Source organism: Elephas maximus, chromosome 14 (genome assembly GCF_024166365.1).
Source record: "Elephas maximus indicus isolate mEleMax1 chromosome 14, mEleMax1 primary haplotype, whole genome shotgun sequence".
Lineage (NCBI taxonomy): Eukaryota > Metazoa > Chordata > Mammalia > Proboscidea > Elephantidae > Elephas > Elephas maximus.
In genome coordinates, this window is record NC_064832.1 from 26,851,309 (window position 1) to 26,867,410 (window position 16,102).

The following is a 16,102-nucleotide window of genomic DNA, read 5'->3' on the forward strand; positions in this document are numbered from 1 at the left end:
ATGTTTGGCCAAACCACTGAGAGCCATAAAGTTAACCATCCTAGTTCTTTTTCCAAATGTGTAACTTTACAGCATGGATTCTTACAGAACAAGAAATTAACTCTTTTTTACTTGCAAACCCCTCGGAGCCTCTGATCTTTCTGAGAGTGAATATGCCCATGGTCATTTGGTCATAGACCAAACAGTTAGAAACCTCACTAAGGCTTCCTGGTACCAATTAGCCAGCCACCCCCTGGAGTATGGGCAGAAGTTGCATGGTACGGTAGAAAGTTTCATTTGCTGTTCTATCATTAATTTGAACCTTAACTTCTCTGAGCCTCAGCTTTCTCCTCTTTAAGATAGAGATAATACCTGCCATATAGAGTTGTTTGGGGATTAGGGATAACATAACGTTCCTAACATAGAAGGTGAGACACTGGTGGTTCAGTGGTAGAATTCTCACTGAGTTCAGTTCCCAGCCGATGCACCTCAGTGAGCTACCACTCATCTATCAGTGAGGCTTGAATGTTGCTATGATGCTGAACAGGTTTCAGTGGATCCACTTCCAAAAATCAGCTAATGAAAAACATATGAATCAAAATGGTCTGATCCACAACGAATCATGGGGATGGAACAGGACTAGACAGCATTTCCTGCCATTGTGCATGGGGTTGCCATGAGTTGGGGCTGACTTGATGGCAGCCAACAACAACAAAAAAATAGAGTAGCCAAAACCATGGTAGTGTTGATCTTTATGTGATTGGAAGGGGAGGCTGGGATAGAGTCCTGTGTGATATAATGGGTAAGTACTATTGCTTTACAGAGCCTCTAAGCAGAATTTAAACAACTTGCATTCATTGGGAAAACATGTTTTGTTTTTAATTAGGAGATGAATGCGCCATCGTTTCGTGTGGAGAAAGGAGCAGACGGGAAAATGCTTCTTCATTACTACTCTGATAGAAGTGGTCTGTGTCACATTGTACCAGGTATGGGAATGGCTGAACCAGACTCAGAGCCATGTGGCCTTTAGGGTGAGGAAAGCATTCCTATATTCTCTGGGGTGGCCAGTAGCCGGCTGGGAGAAGGGACTTAAAACTCTATCTCTTATGAAGTCTGACTCACTGCCATCTTGACCATTATTCCCAAAGTCTTTGAGCCTTTAGAATAAGTTTCCAAAGTGCCAACAGAAAGAATAGTTTTTGTTTCTCTCCCAACATTTTTAGTGTTATGCTGGTTTTTACGTAGTTGTAATAATCCTGCCCACCATCTGTCTGTCAGTTGGTCGTACTGGGGTGCCTTGAGGGTTGCTACAATGCTGGAAGCTATGCCACCAGTATTTCAAACAGCATCGTGATCACCCATGGTTTCAGCAGAGTTTCCAAATGAAGACAGACTAGGAAGAAAAGCCTGGAGATCAACTCAGAAAATTAGCCAGTGGAAACCTTATGTACCACAACAGAATAGTGTCCCACGTAGTGCTGGAAGATGAGCCCCTAGACTGGAATGCAGTACATACTAGCTGCAACAATGGACTCAAACATACCAACAGTCATGAAGATGGCGCAGGACCAGCCAGCATTTTGTTCTGTTGTACAGAGTGTCACCTTGAGTCAGAGCTGACTCGACAGCAACAACAACAAAGCAATAATTCAGCATATATTATTTAATATCAACTGTTTTTGTATTCAGTGTTATAGAAAAGGTGTCTTTCCATTTTTCACAGAGCCTCACACCACCACCTTAAATGGCTGAATGATATTCCGTATTGTAATTATCCTAACTAGTCCTCTATTGTACAACTTTTAGTTGGCGGTAATCTTTTGCTATCGCTAAACGATGCTGGCATGAACATCTTCATGCATGCTTTCCCCATGCTTTAGATTATAGCCCTGGGATAGATTCCCAGATGAACACTTTTTAACGCTTTTATAACAGAAATTTGCTTACAAAACCATGAGTTTGTTCATTTGTTTGTTCAATGAGTTAACTGCCTTCCTAAAATAAACGAGCAAATGAACAGGTGCTAAATAAGAGATTAGAGCAGCAGGGATATTTTTGGCACCCAGACATATATAACTTAAATCTCTACATATTTTCATTTTATTGACCTGTCTGTCATATGCTGCCTGTCTTGAGGCAGGGCCCTGGCTTGATAAACTGTGTAATGCTTGTCAGAAGTTGTATAACTTGATCATCTTATGATTTTTGCCATCACTCACCAACAGGTGTCCTTCTGCTGCAGGTATCATTAAGGCTGTGGCCCAGGACTTCTTTGACATTGATGTAAACATGGAAATACTTGACATAAATGAAGAGGAGGAGAGGACAGGGAAAAAGGAGCACGTTGTGTTTCTGGTTGTGCAGAAGACATACAGACAGATGAGAAGAGCAAATCCAGGCAGGTCACAAGAAGGCCAGGACGTCCAGAGAGCCCAAGAGGTACTGCGTTTGCTGTTGTTCAGAAAGCACTGTTCTCCCTAAGTGGAGCCAGCAGTCTTAGAACAATCTATGCAAAGAACAGAGTCAATGGACTTTCCAATAACAGGGTTAAGGAAGAGGTTCTAAACCTCAGCACCAGTGACATTTTGGACCAGGTAATTTTTTGTTGTGGAAAACTGTCCTTTGCATTGTAGCATATTTAGCAGCATCCCTGGCCTCTACCCACTAGATGCCAGTAGCACTTTCCCTCACCCCTGCTGTCTTCAAGCATTACCAAATATCCCCCTAGGAAGGGGGAAAAATCACCTTTGGTTGACAACTACTGGGTTAAGGTGATTTGCTGTATCAGTCAGTTTTCTCCAGGGAAACGAACCCAATCGGATAGATAGATAAACCGAGAGAACCAAACCCGTTGCTGTGGAGTCAATTCTGACTCATAGTGACCCTATAGGACAGAGCAGAACTGCCCCACAGGGGTGCCAAGGAGCAGCTGGAGGATTCGAACTGGTGACCTTTTGGTTAGTAGCTGAATTCTTAACCACTGTGCCACCAGGGCTTCCAGATAGAGAGAAAGATAGATAGATACACAGAGAGAGACACACACAGATTGACTGAAGGAATTGGCTTACATTATTGTGGGGTCTGAAAATCTGTGGGCAGACCAGCAGACTGAAAACTGAAGTAAGAGTTGATGTTGCAGTCTTGAGTCCAAAATCCACAGGACAGACTGATGGGCTAGATACTCAGGCAGGATTTCTATGTTACAGTGTTGTGACAGAATTCCTTCTTCTCTGGGAATCAAACCTCAGTTTTTGTTCTTAAGGCCTTCAGCTGATTGCATGAGGCCCCCCCACATTATCAAGGGGAATCTCTTTTACTTAAAGTCAACCGATGGTAAATGCTAAACACATCTAGAAAATACCTTCCCAGCAACATTTGGGCTAGTGTTTGGCCAAACAACTGGACACCATAGGCCAGCCAACTTGACATGTAAAATTAATCTTCACACCTGGATACACACTGAGAGACTTTCTGGGATGTACCTTAGCCGGAAAGGTTTTCACCTACAAAAATACCAGTATAAAAGGTTTGAAATTTGGGCCTCGTGGCTTATTTCGCAATTCCTCTAAAATAAATCAGGCTTTCAAGTCCTCAGAGCCCACTTCCACAGCTGGGGCGAGTCAGGGCTCTGGAGTCAATGCGAGATCCTGTGCTTGTCCGCCTCCACCTCAACTCTAAGGGTGAATGTTAGTATCCGTTTTAAAACCAGCCACTTGCCATCTGGTTGATTCCGACTCATGGTGACCCCATGTGTGTCAGAGTAGAACTGTGCTCTACTGAGTTTTCATCGGCTCAGTTTTTAGATCATCAGGACTTTCTTCTGAAGTGCTTCTGGGTAGACTCAAACCTCTAGCCTTTCAGTTAGCAGCTGAGCATTTTAACCGTTTGTACTACCCAGGGACTGTACTACCTGTTTAGGGGCCACATAGGTTAGGTGAGCAACTCTTTGTGCCCACAAAACATGCGCAAATGTCCAGATAAGTCTGTGATTCCTGGAGCACAGGGTGTTTGTATCTCAGAGCATTCAAAGTTTATCTCAGAGTCTGTTCACAGGCAGAATCTTCAACCAAGGAAGAGATGTCATGTGCGATTATCCTGCCAGATATCATCCGAGCTCTCGAGATTTTGATGAAGTTCTTGCTGCCTTTGGCGGATGACCAGCATGAGAATTAATTAAAGTCTGAGGGCTTCTGAAGTCTTGGTAGAATTGACCTCACAAGCCCTCACCTGTTTCTCTGCCACCGGTCCAAGGACAAAGTGTTTCCCCATTAAGCTGGGCCCGAAACAGGAAACGTGGGGCTTACACACCTCCTTCTCCTCTGCCCTCTGCAGGCCCTTGAGACAGCTTTTCTTAGAATGAAGGAGAAGTATCTGAGCGTATGTCTTTGTCCCATGAAGAAATCTCGCTGGGATATTGTGAGAAGCATAGTCATGTTTGGAAAAGGTGACTGGGCTCTTCTCCCACCCTTAGCTTCTAGTTTGGAATGGTTGCTGTTGTTCCACTGGCCAGAGGGATGGCGTGGTTCTTGGGGGGTGGCAGCAGTGCTCACACATGGGGCAGGATCCTCTAGGAGCGTGCAGTCTCTCAGTTCCGTGGATCTTGGACCTGGTGGGCATGGTTTTTAACTTTAACCGTTTTATGGTTTGTGGAACATACAGTATCTCATCCACTTTTTATGCCTCTGGAGTTCTTCAGAAGGATACTTTTCCTGCTAAAAGTATTTGCTTCCCTCCAGTGGGGACTTGTGTAACGGTGAAAGGCAAAACAAACGTTCGTTGAAGCAAAATAGCTGGGGTATTAGGAAAAACCAGAGGTGCCCCATATACTCAAATGGAAGGCACCCCAAAGACTGGTGGGCCAGGTGGGCTCCCACAATGATTATTTTCACATGATATTTCTCAAAATCTATATCACCAACGAAAATTTTAAACACACTCAATAACTCAATATGCATTCCATTACTGAAAACAAAAGGCATCAACAAAAACTTCAAAGCAGAAAATAACTGGGTTTTGAAAGGGTTAAAACACTCTGTCCCTGAACCAGTGGCAGCAAAACAGGGTGAGGGTCTTGCCCCCTTTATTCAAGTGAGTGACCTAGAGACACTGCCCCCTATAATCAGGGAAAGTGAGATCAGTCCCAGTTGGTGACTGTGTTGAAGAGAAGGTTGATTACTGAAGTATTATCCAGAACAATGAATTTTCCCCAGCTCCTTCTGGATTTAGGCCTTCTTGAATGGGAAGCACTTCTGGCCTGGAAGTCTGTGGTAGTAACTGTGGTCAACCAGTACACAAACGACACTGGCCTAAGAGCCAGGAAAGCAGATTTCTCAAGCTGTGTGACTTTACAGAAGACACCACAGTCGCTTGTCCTCCATCTTCCCATCTGCAAAATGAAGGCAGTAGGCTCTGGGAAACATATGGCCTTGTTACATTTTCCTCCTCTAGAGGCCTATTGGCAGACGTTTGAGCCACTTTAGTACATTTTGGCATTGTGGCAGATACTGGTGTAGCGGCCTAAAACACAAGGACATTGGTCTGCGCCACATTTGAGTGTTGACAGCCATTCGTGTGAGGGGATGCTTCCCAGAGGAATGATTGTGTGAAATTTTGTGTCTTTTGGCTTCTGTGAAGCAAGATAAGGCTTGCAAGTATGTTTACTATTTCCTTTGTGTTATTGGAAAGGTACAGTTACAGCATTCGAAAGTATTCAAGTAAATGAGTTATTTTTGAGGTGAGAACAGTTCGTGATGCACTTCCTGGGTGACGGTACGGATATGTACCACGTGTGTGATGTACTTCTTGGGACGTGGTACCGATGCGGCCCGCTCTAAATCAAACCGATAACAATTATATGCAGCAAGTGTGATGTTTATTTAGTATTCCGTGTGTATTTTTGAAAAGTTGAATAAGACAGTTTATGGCTCAAGTGTCACCAGGAAGTGGGTTGCACTTCTTGGGCGGTGGTACCGACACGTGCTGTGATTGTGATGTGCTTCATGGAATATGGTGGCTCTAGGGCCTGCTTGCAATTGGCACCCCGTTTTTTCAAATAATAAAAGACTACCAACAAACAATGATTCTGCATCCATCCCATTAGTGAAAACTCATGGCATCACCAAAAAAAATTAAAAAAAAAAATTCACCCATGAAAGGGTTAAGGACCCCAGAAGCGCAGAGCACTCTGCCTCCTGATGAGCACCAAAAGCCTGAGTTAGCATAAGGGCCCTGGTCCTCTGGGAAAAGGGGGGCTGGCAGGGCTGGCTCCTCCTAGTGCCCTGATGGGTCTTGATGACTTGCATCTGGGAGAAGGTCTGCAGGGCTCAGAGGCTGCATTTGGAGTCTTCAAGCCAAGTCAAACATGCAATTGACATCCTTTGTCTAGGAGATTTTCATATCAAAAAGGCTCCATTTCGAATCTCTCCCCCTGCCAAATAGGGCTGTTGGTTAAATTTTCATGTGCCACCCAAAACTGTCAGTCTCAAATGCTCCATGGCAAATGTCCCTGACGCGGGGCTGGGGGCACACGCTTCGCTCTGCTCGCTCATTGTCTGGCTGTCAAGGTTTCAATGCCGCCTCTGTTTTCCTGGAGAGGCATACTCAATTGGCCCAGAAGCTCTTCAGCGCTGGGCAGAAACTTGGCAGGGGGCAGGAGGGCTTCTCAACCTGGTAGCAAGTTTTCTGTTTGTTTTAATTTGGAAGAAGAATTGCTGTGGCCATCTGGAGACGCGGAGGGAGCCTGTGCTAAAGGGAGTGTATTACACTTTGCCCGTGAAACACAAATAATATCCCGAGCTTTGCTTTGTGTTAGGGTGGAGCAGTTGCCTCTCATCAGAACGTTCCTTTTTTCTACATCCAGGGCATCTCATGAACACCTTTGAGATGGTTTATCCTGAGAGACTCTGGATTGAAGAGAAAACATTCTGCAATGCCTTTCCTTTCCACATTGTGTTTGATGAGTCGGTAAGCTTGAGGTTGGGGATAGGCTCGTGAACGGAGAATGTTCCCTAGTCTTCTGTGGCGAGTGGGGAAGCTCAAGTGTCTCAAAGTTCCCAGGGCTTGAGAGATGAGACTTTAGCCTGGCAGGACCACTAACTTCTTTTCATTGTAGCATCCTCCAGAAACCAGAGTGCAGGATCTTCTTGGTAAGTGGAATGCCCAGGTGGTGCAAACAGCTTACACAGTGGGCTACTGACAGAAAGGTTGGTAGTTCAAGTCCACCAGGAGGTGTCTAAAAAGAGAGGCCTGGGGATCTACTTCTTAAAAATCAGCCCCTGAAAACCCTGTGGAGCACAGTTCTACTCTGACACACATGGGATCGCCATGACTCAGAATCGACTTGATGGCAACTGGTTTCTTCTCTGTAAGTATAAAAGGGAGGAACACCAAGGGGTTCAAACCATCACAAAGTCTGCCATTAGGGGAAAAGGAAGTGCCACTGAAATTCACTTCAGAAAGAGACAACAAAATGCTAGTAGTAAGAGTAGGGTGGAATTCTAAACCTGACCCCCTGCCATCATTGTGGCCACTGTGGAATGTCCCAGTTCCACACTTTTGCATGGTTTGCATGGTGAAGGTGGGGAAGAGGTCTGTGCCACCTCATGTCCCTGTTCTGGGGGATCAGAGAATGCCCATTTAAGTTTGATCTTCATGAATGTACTTGGATGAAATATATGCCAACTGAGCTGATGTTTAAATCATTTAAAGGTTAGTTAGGCAAAAGAAGTTTGGTCAAAAACATCCATTAAAGTGCCTGCAGCATTGTGATTTTCTTTGACATCGATTTGAACCCATAGATATATTAAATCACACCTACCGGTGACTGCTGGGTAGAGCGTCTATGAAAGGTACTCTTTTGAGGGTAGTCTCTGCGCACCAAGAGTTTATGATTTAACTGAGGAAAACAAACGCTGCCCACATGAAACAAGTAGGGAATTATAAAGCAGTGCACCTTGACTTTTCCTCAGCTCCACAGGCGTTCTTATCCTTGCTACTATTAGTATTTTTAATTCTGGACCATTTTTTAAAAAATCTCTTTTTAAGTTGTAGGCACAGAATGACAGAAAATGTAACGATACTTATTCCAAACGGTTAGGTTGATTTCTATAGCGTAGCAGGAGTCCCCATGGTGAGTGAAGTTGCGGGTTCCTGGACAACTGCACCAGCATCGGGCACTTTACGTAAAGGACGCACATTACTAATATTTCTTTCTCCTTTCCGCTCCCTGGAGGTATCAGTGAAAGGGGTCTCCCTGCCTCCAAGATGGGGTCCTTTACTCACGCCTGGGTGGTAGTTCCAACGCTCCAGAACCTGCTAGTCTGTGTTACTAGGTAACTGTACAGGGAGAGAGAGTTCTGTTTCATAGAGCCCAGGGAAGGCTATTAGCCCAATCGAGAGTGTTAGCCTCGTTTCTTGTTAGTCAGAAATATGCTTCTGGGTATTCCCATACTCTTCTTTTCTCTTTCAGAGATTAGCTGCAGGTTTGATTTTTTAAAATATTTGTTACTTCCATAGCATTTATTCCATTACCACCCCCCCGCCCACCTCCACTCCACCCCATGTCCAGAATGTTGTTTCTCAGGGAAAGTCTCTGGTGTAGGTTGCCTTCTAATCCCCAGTCTTGCATCTGTCCTCTGGGGATAGCTGAGGGTCAAGCAAGCCGGAGTGAACATCCAGAAGTATGTCCCAGGGCTCCTAACCCAGAAGATTCGAGTAGACGAGCATTTCTGCATCGTTCATCCCCAAGTTACCTTCAACATCTTCAGCATCTGCAAGTTTAGCAACAGTCAATTTGTCTTGAAAACACGACGAGAAATGATGCCTGAAGTGTGGAAAACAAAGCCCGTGCTCAAACTCCGAGGTGCTAAATCACCCCTTTCCCATGGTTCTCTGCCTGTGTGGGAAATTGGCCAGAAAGGGGAGAGACAGTTTTCCAATTTCCTTTAAAAAATTACATAAAATGCAGGGAAGGGACTATATTGAGAACAGTCGCTTTTTTTCCAACATTTCCATTCGGCCCAATCTGCAAACAGTATATGTTACTTCCTCAGCCATTTCTGGTTTATGTATAAACGTGCTGAGTTATGTAATTCTGGTCTCTGTTTCAAAAATTTCCAGAATGCGTGTGTTACTAATGGTGTTGATTTAACGTCTGTCCTTTACATAGCAACATACATGGCATACCCGGCCGACTGGTCACATGACACATGTTTGCGCTGTCCTTCCATTAGACTGATGGTTGGGTGTTCCAGGCAAAGCTGTGGGAGACATCTGGGAGGAGGAAAATGACAAGCTCTGGGAACCCCAAGTCAGTGGCAGACGGGAGTGATGACGGGAGACAAAGTTGCAAGATAAAGAGCTTGAACTCTGTCTGGAGTTGGAGGCACGCTTAAGTGCCCTTCATGGTCAGATTTGAATGATCACTCAGGAGGCATGTGGGCAGTCCCTGGTGGCACAGATGGTTAAGCACTCAGCTACTAACCCAAAAGTTGGAGGCTCAAATCTACCCAGAGGTGCCTCGGAAAAAAAGCCTGGAGATCTACTTCCAAAAAGCCACAGCTCTCGAGGGCACTGGGTTTTTTTTATTGAGAACCCTATGGAGCACAGTTTTACTCTGACATCCGCAAGGTCACCATGAACTGGAGTCAACTCAATGGCTACTGGCTTTGGTTTTTGGTTTAGTCTGCCCCTGGCACCGTGTTCTTGACAGTTTTGCTATGCTGCCTCCTTAGGGAGACACAGCAGCACATTTGCTGGCAATGTGATCAGCACATCTATCCTCCTTGCTCCTCTTGGCCTCCTACACATCCTTTCACTCCCTAAAGATCCTGAAATAGTTACTATATCTTGCTTGGTAGTTATTTCCCCAGATTAATCTGTAAAGGAGTTTGCCTTTGGCCATGGTAACTTGTCAGCTATCTAGAGATTGCTTATCTCAACTGAGCAACAACAACAAAACCAAACTTCTTGCCTGTTGAGTCGATTCCAATTCATAGCAACCCCATGTGTTACAGACTAGAGCTGCTCCGTAGGGTTTTCTCAGCTGTAATCTTTACGGAAGCAATTAGAGGGAAAAAGAAATGACACTAAAATTCCCTTCACAAAGAGACAAGAGAATAGAGTTGTTGCCTTTCTTCTGAGGAACCTCTAGGTGGGTTCCAGCTGCCGACCTTTAGCTTGGCAGCCACTCAGGGACTTTGTGAAACCAAGTACGCACTAAGGCTCACGCGCTTTATTCCGGATAGACTTCTTCAAGCCTGCCCTCAGAATCTATCTATTTTCATTTAAACCAAATGTTTTTGAATAAAGACAAACCTGTTTATCTGGTTCTCAAGCCCACGGCTGACTCGCTGGAGTAGGTCTGGAGGGTGGATAAAGGACAGCAGTCCATCTACTGACACGTCCACGCAGGAAGATCACCAAGAGCCTGTCAGATGGGAAGAGTTAGAAAAATTAAACAAACACAAAACAAAAATCTCGTAAAAACAAAAATACGCCCTAAATATTCCCCTGGCTTTATTATACATAACACAACAGAGGGACAGATACTGAGTATCTTGATGTTGAGTCATTGATAAAAGTTTAAATATGTTAAGCATATGTACTGTGTTTAAGAATGCAAGAAAAGCATATGTTTTAGATAATTCTCCAAAAAAAGTGGTTAAAACTCTAACCAAAACCAAACCAAATCCATTGGCACTGAATAGATTCTGACTCATGGCAACCCCATGTGTATCAGAGTAGAAATGTGCTCCACAGGGTTTTTAGTGGCTGACTTTTTGGAAGCAGAGCGCCAGGCCTTTCTTCCATGGCACTACTGGGTGGGTTGGAACCATCAACCTTTTGATTAGTATCCAAGGGCAAACCATGTGTGCCACCCAGGGACCTTAATATGCTAACACTTGTTGCGTAGAGTTCCCTGGTGAAGTTCCTTCTTGGTGACCTACTCTCTTGTGGCTTTTCCCTCCTGATGGAAAGGCCAGATGATCTGGATGGAGTCCATGCGGTGCATGGTATACATGTGCTCACCGAAGCTGCGCAGCCTGCAGGAGCTGGAGGAGCGCAAGATGCACCTTTCTGACATCGCACCCCACGACGCCACCAGGGATCTCATCCTCCTGAACCAGCAGCGGCTGGCTGAGATCGAGCTGTCCAACCAGCTAGAGAGGAAGAAGGAGGAGCTGCGGGTCCTCTCCAAGCACCTGGCCTTAGAAAAGAAGAAAACGGAGACCTTGCTGTACGCCATGCTGCCTGAACACGTGGCCAACCAGCTGAAGGAGGGCAAAAAGGTCGCTGCAGGTATGGCAGGCCTTCCCTTCCCGGGGGCCCCGGAGCAGGGCACAGTGTGCTTTAGTGGTTAGGGACACAGGCTTTGAAGCCAGCCAGCTCTGAGTTTGAATTCTGGCTCTGTTACTTGTAGCTACATGACCTTTGGCTAAGTACCCGACCTGCATGTCTTCAGTTTTCCTCTCTCTAAACTGAGAATAATAAAAATAATACAGGAGTGACATATGGATTAAATTAAAATGTATATCAACTGCAGGCACATATATTAGGTTCTCTAAGGATTTTAAGGAGCTTTTTTTTTTTTAGTGGCACAGTCATCACTTTGAGTTGGAATCGACTTGACAGCAGTGGGTTTGATATGGCTTTTTTTTGGTGGCATTCAGCTGCTAACTGAAAGGTTGGCAGTTCAAACCCACCAGCCACTCTGTGGAAGAAAAGACCTGGCGATCTGCTCCCGTAAAGATTGTTGTTGTTGTTAGGTCCTGTGGAGTTGGTTCTGACTCACAGCGACCCTATGCACAACAGAACATAACACTGCCTGGCTGTGCGCCATCCTCACAATGGTTGTTATCTTTGAGCCCATTTTTACAGATTACAGCCTTGGAAACCCTACAAGGCAGTTCTGTTTTGTCCTGTAGGGTTGCTATGAGTCAGAATCAACTCAATGGCTCACAACAACAACAACAAAGGATTTAAAGGTGTGTCCTGAGGCTTGTCTCATTGCCCAGTGACCATGAGAAGGGCTCTTAGCTATGGCAGTTGACATACAGGGCGGCTCTGAGGGCCATTCTGGGAGAGCAGCTACTTCTGGAGGGCGAGAGGCCATGCTCGCTCGGAACTGGCCGTTTGTCGTGGGCTTGTGTTTGTCAGCAGACTTGCCTGTATGAGGAGCGCAGCACCTGAGCTGGGACTTGAGGCTGACTTTCAGCAAGCGAAGAAGGGCAAGGCTTTCCAGGCGAAGGGGATAGCAAGAGCAAAGGGCAAGTCCGTGTGAAAATACACATGGCAGTGTCCTAGGACACAGGGTGCGTGGAAAAGTGGTATCTGATGAGCTGGGTAGATAGGTGAAGCTCAGGGAATATAGGGATGGATCTCAACTGTCATGGAGAAAGGAAACTGTCTTTTATTTTGTACAGTGGGGATTCATTGAAGTCTCTTTTCCTCTTAAAGTAGAAGTGAGAAGATTAGTTTTATAAATAAGATTCTGGCTACAGTGTAGGGAACACGGTAGAATGAGGCAAACAGAAAGCCCCTCACGAGTCCAGCGGAGTGACAGTGGAGTCCGCACTAAGGGGCCTGAGCAGGGATCAGCAGGAGCCATAACTGATAAGATGGGAACTGAGAAGCGAGGACTCTGAAGGTTTCAGCATGGAAAGATGTGACGCTTTATCCTAAGACAGAACCAGAAGGAGGAGCAGGCTTGCGGGGAGGATGATAAGGTCAGGTTAGTGCAGTCGCACCTGAGATGCCTGTGGGGACCACTGAGGAGGCTGGTATGCTGCAGGAGAGTGAGGGAGAGGAAGAGTGTCAGGACAGAGGTCAAGGGACAGTGGGGCCACATCCCATAGGCCCTGTAGGCCACAGTAAGGGGTTTGTATTTTATTCTAAGTGTGACAGAAGCTCTGGAGGGCTTCAGATAGAGGAGAGGGGGGAGGGAGACGCTGACTTACAGAGATCTGGCTGCGATATGGAAATTGTGAGGTGATGGCGTCGGTTCAGCGGCAGAATTCCTCCCTTACTGTGGTAGACTCGAGCTCAGTTCCCAGCCAATCCACCTCCTGTGCAGCTACCACCTGTCAGCGGGGGCTTGTGTGTTGCTGAGATGCTGAACAGGTTTCAGGGGAACTTCCAGACTAAGACAGACTAGGTAGAAAGGCCTGGCAATCTATTTTTGAAACTCAAGTGGTGAAAACCCTGTGGATCACAATGGTCCGATCCCCAACCAATCCTGGGGACTTGGCAGTGTTTTGCTTCATTTTGCATGAGGTTCCATGAGCTGGGGGCCAACTCCACAGCAGCTAACAAAAACAAGAAAAGTGGAAGCAGGGGGACTAGTTAGAAGGACGTGTTAGACTTGAGGCCATGCTAGCCTCCCAGCCACGCAAAGATAGGGGACCTCCACCACATCACGGTGACTCTGCAGCTCCTGCAGCTCAGCTTCTGCCTTGGCCCTCCTGCCAGGGGCTTCCTTCGAGCCAGTGCCCGTGCCACCCCACTTGTGTCATATGGTGCTGGGGTTGTTTGCCTACCCTTCTGGCTCCTTCACTAAGCTAACTCCCCTACTCCTTCAGGGGCCCTGTCTATTGATGTATGTGGCTCTCCCAGCCTGAGAACTAGGTCAGAGCGGGCACTCAGTAAATGCCGTTCAGTGAGCAGAGAGCAGCATCCAGCCCCTTTCCCCAGTGCCCAGGAGGGCATGCTTCCCAAAGGGCAGTTGAATTCAGAATTTGTAGAATTAGTTATCTATGTCCTTGGCTGTCGCTGATACCTGGCTTCTGTTACAGGAGAATTTAAAACCTGCACAATTCTTTTCAGTGATGTGGTGACCTTCACTAGCATCTGTGCTGCCTGCGAACCTATTCAAACAGTGACTATGCTGAACTCCATGTACTCCAGGTTTGACAGGTTAACCAGCATCCACGGTGTCTACAAAGTAAGCGTTCTGTGCTGTGTGGGGCACTTCAGTGTGTGCAGGCAGGACAGGTACTTGAATGAAGTCTTCCTTTGCCTCTGTCTTCGCTGGTCCAGAGTTTGGTGTGTATATTTGCCAGGGTTCTCCAGAGAAACAGAACCCATATACATATATATAGGAGCCCTGGTGGCTCATGGTTAAGAGCTCGGCTATGAATCAAAAGGTGGGCAGTTTGAATCCACTTGCCACTCCTAGGAAACCCTATAGGGCAGTTCTACTCTGTCCCACAGGGTCACTGCGAGTTGGAATTGACTTGAGGGTTTTTTTTTTTTTTTAAATATATGTGTGTGTATATATGTGTATATATATATATATGTGTATATATATATATGTATATATATATATATACCCTGTGAGAAAGAGAGAACAGAGTCTTTGGGTGGTGCAGACAATTAATGCACTTGGCTGCTAACCAAAAGGTTAGAGATTTGAATTCACCCAGAGGCTCCTTGGAAGAATCCCCTAATGACCTGCTTCCCCCAAACTGGCTGTTGAAAACCATGTGGGGCACAGTTCTACTCTGACACACATGGGGTTGCCATGAGTCAGAGTCCACTGGATGACAATAGGTAAGTATCTATATAACAGATATATATACATACATACACACATACATACACACACATATATATATGTACACAGAGAAGGAGAGAGATTTTAAGGAATTGCTTCATGCAGTTGTGGGGCTGGCAAATCCAAAAGTCTGTAGGCCTGGCAGCAGGTGTCAAACTCTGGCAGGATTTCTATGCTCCAGTCTTGAGACAGGAAACCTCGGGTTCTCCAGGAAACTTCCATTTTTGCTCTGAAGGCCTTGAACCACTTAGATGAAGCCCATCCACATTATTAAGGCTCATATCCTTTACTTAGAATCAACTGGCTATCAGTGTTAACCACGTCAACAGAATACCTTCACAGCAAAATGTGGACCATTGTGGACCAAACCACTGAGCACCGCAGCCTTGCCCAGTGACATGTAAAATTAACCATCACAGTGTGGGTGGGAGTGGGGTGAGGAGGAAAGGCTGAGAGGGGATTGGAGGTAGTTTAGGAATTTTGGGTTTGGGGAATCCTTATAAAGTATCCAGTGCTAAGATAGTGCTCTGCAGCCTTTGAATAGAAAACACTGTTTTCCCAGAAAATAGTTCTCCTACTCCTTCAGTTCAGCAGAAAGCTTAATCCAAGTGATATATTATTTCATATATAACATCATATGGCTACCCCGGGAGTTTCATCTTCTCTGGGTTTGTTTCCACCAAAAGCTGAAAGGCCTTTTGGCTCTCCATGGTTGCTTCCAGGGCCATTTTCCTTCCCACCGCCTCCCCCACCCCCAACCCTCATGCCCTAGCAAATAATCACAAATATTAATATGGTCTTTTTGTCAATATGGGAAATGACCAAAATATTTAGTGAAATGTTTAGTGCAATAAGGAAGGAAACCCCCCGGCTACCCATTTTTCCTTACAGGTGGAAACCATAGGAGATGCTTATATGGTGGTTGGGGGCGTACCAGTGCCTGTTGGAAACCATGCTCAAAGAATGGCTAATTTTGCATTGGGGATGAGAATTTCTGCAAGAGAGGTGGTGAATCCTGTTACCGGAGAGCCCATCCAGGTAGAGAGCGACTGGGTACTTTGCCGAATACCAAACATCTCACATAAAAAAGGAGAATTCTGTTTATTACTCTGCTCAAATGGTTCAATGTTACAGTAATTAAAGTAGGCATTTTGTCCCAACTCTTATCTTACGTATGTTCCTAAGTAACAGAGATATTGCACTAAAGGTTAGAGATTCAAGTCCACCCAGAGGCACCTTAGAAGAAAAACCTGGTGATCTACTTCCAAAAATATCGGCCACTGGAAATCCTCCGGAGTACAGGTCCCCTCTGACACACACGGGATTGCCGTTCTGGAGCACAGGTCCCCTCTGACACACATGTGGTTGCCGTTCTGGAGCACAGGTCCCCTCTGACACACACGGGGTTGCCGTGTGTCAGACCAATTTGACGACAGCTGGTTGAACAGAGGTATCAGTAAGGATAGCACTTCCTAAACGTCTCTCAGATTTCAGCAGAGGCATGCGGAGGTCCTGATTTTCATGGGATTTGCTGCCAGCTTCCTTTGTCCATCACTCAGGACAGTGCTGAGT

The 16,102-nt window shown here is 45.8% G+C and overlaps 1 protein-coding gene across 1 annotated transcript in view; it reads left to right on the forward strand.

The window, feature by feature from the left end:
- LOC126057987 (guanylate cyclase soluble subunit beta-2-like) overlaps positions 1–16,102 on the forward strand; it is a 61,035-nt gene that overhangs the window by 34,513 nt on the left and 10,420 nt on the right. Inside the window, exons 4-11 of the mRNA XM_049852898.1 lie at positions 866–965; positions 2,222–2,418; positions 4,312–4,423; positions 6,839–6,942; positions 8,623–8,839; positions 10,957–11,277; positions 13,770–13,918; positions 15,422–15,575. Of these exons, the coding sequence (XP_049708855.1) occupies positions 866–965; positions 2,222–2,418; positions 4,312–4,423; positions 6,839–6,942; positions 8,623–8,839; positions 10,957–11,277; positions 13,770–13,918; positions 15,422–15,575 (1,354 nt within the window). The remainder of the gene's footprint in view (positions 1–865; positions 966–2,221; positions 2,419–4,311; positions 4,424–6,838; positions 6,943–8,622; positions 8,840–10,956; positions 11,278–13,769; positions 13,919–15,421; positions 15,576–16,102) is intronic.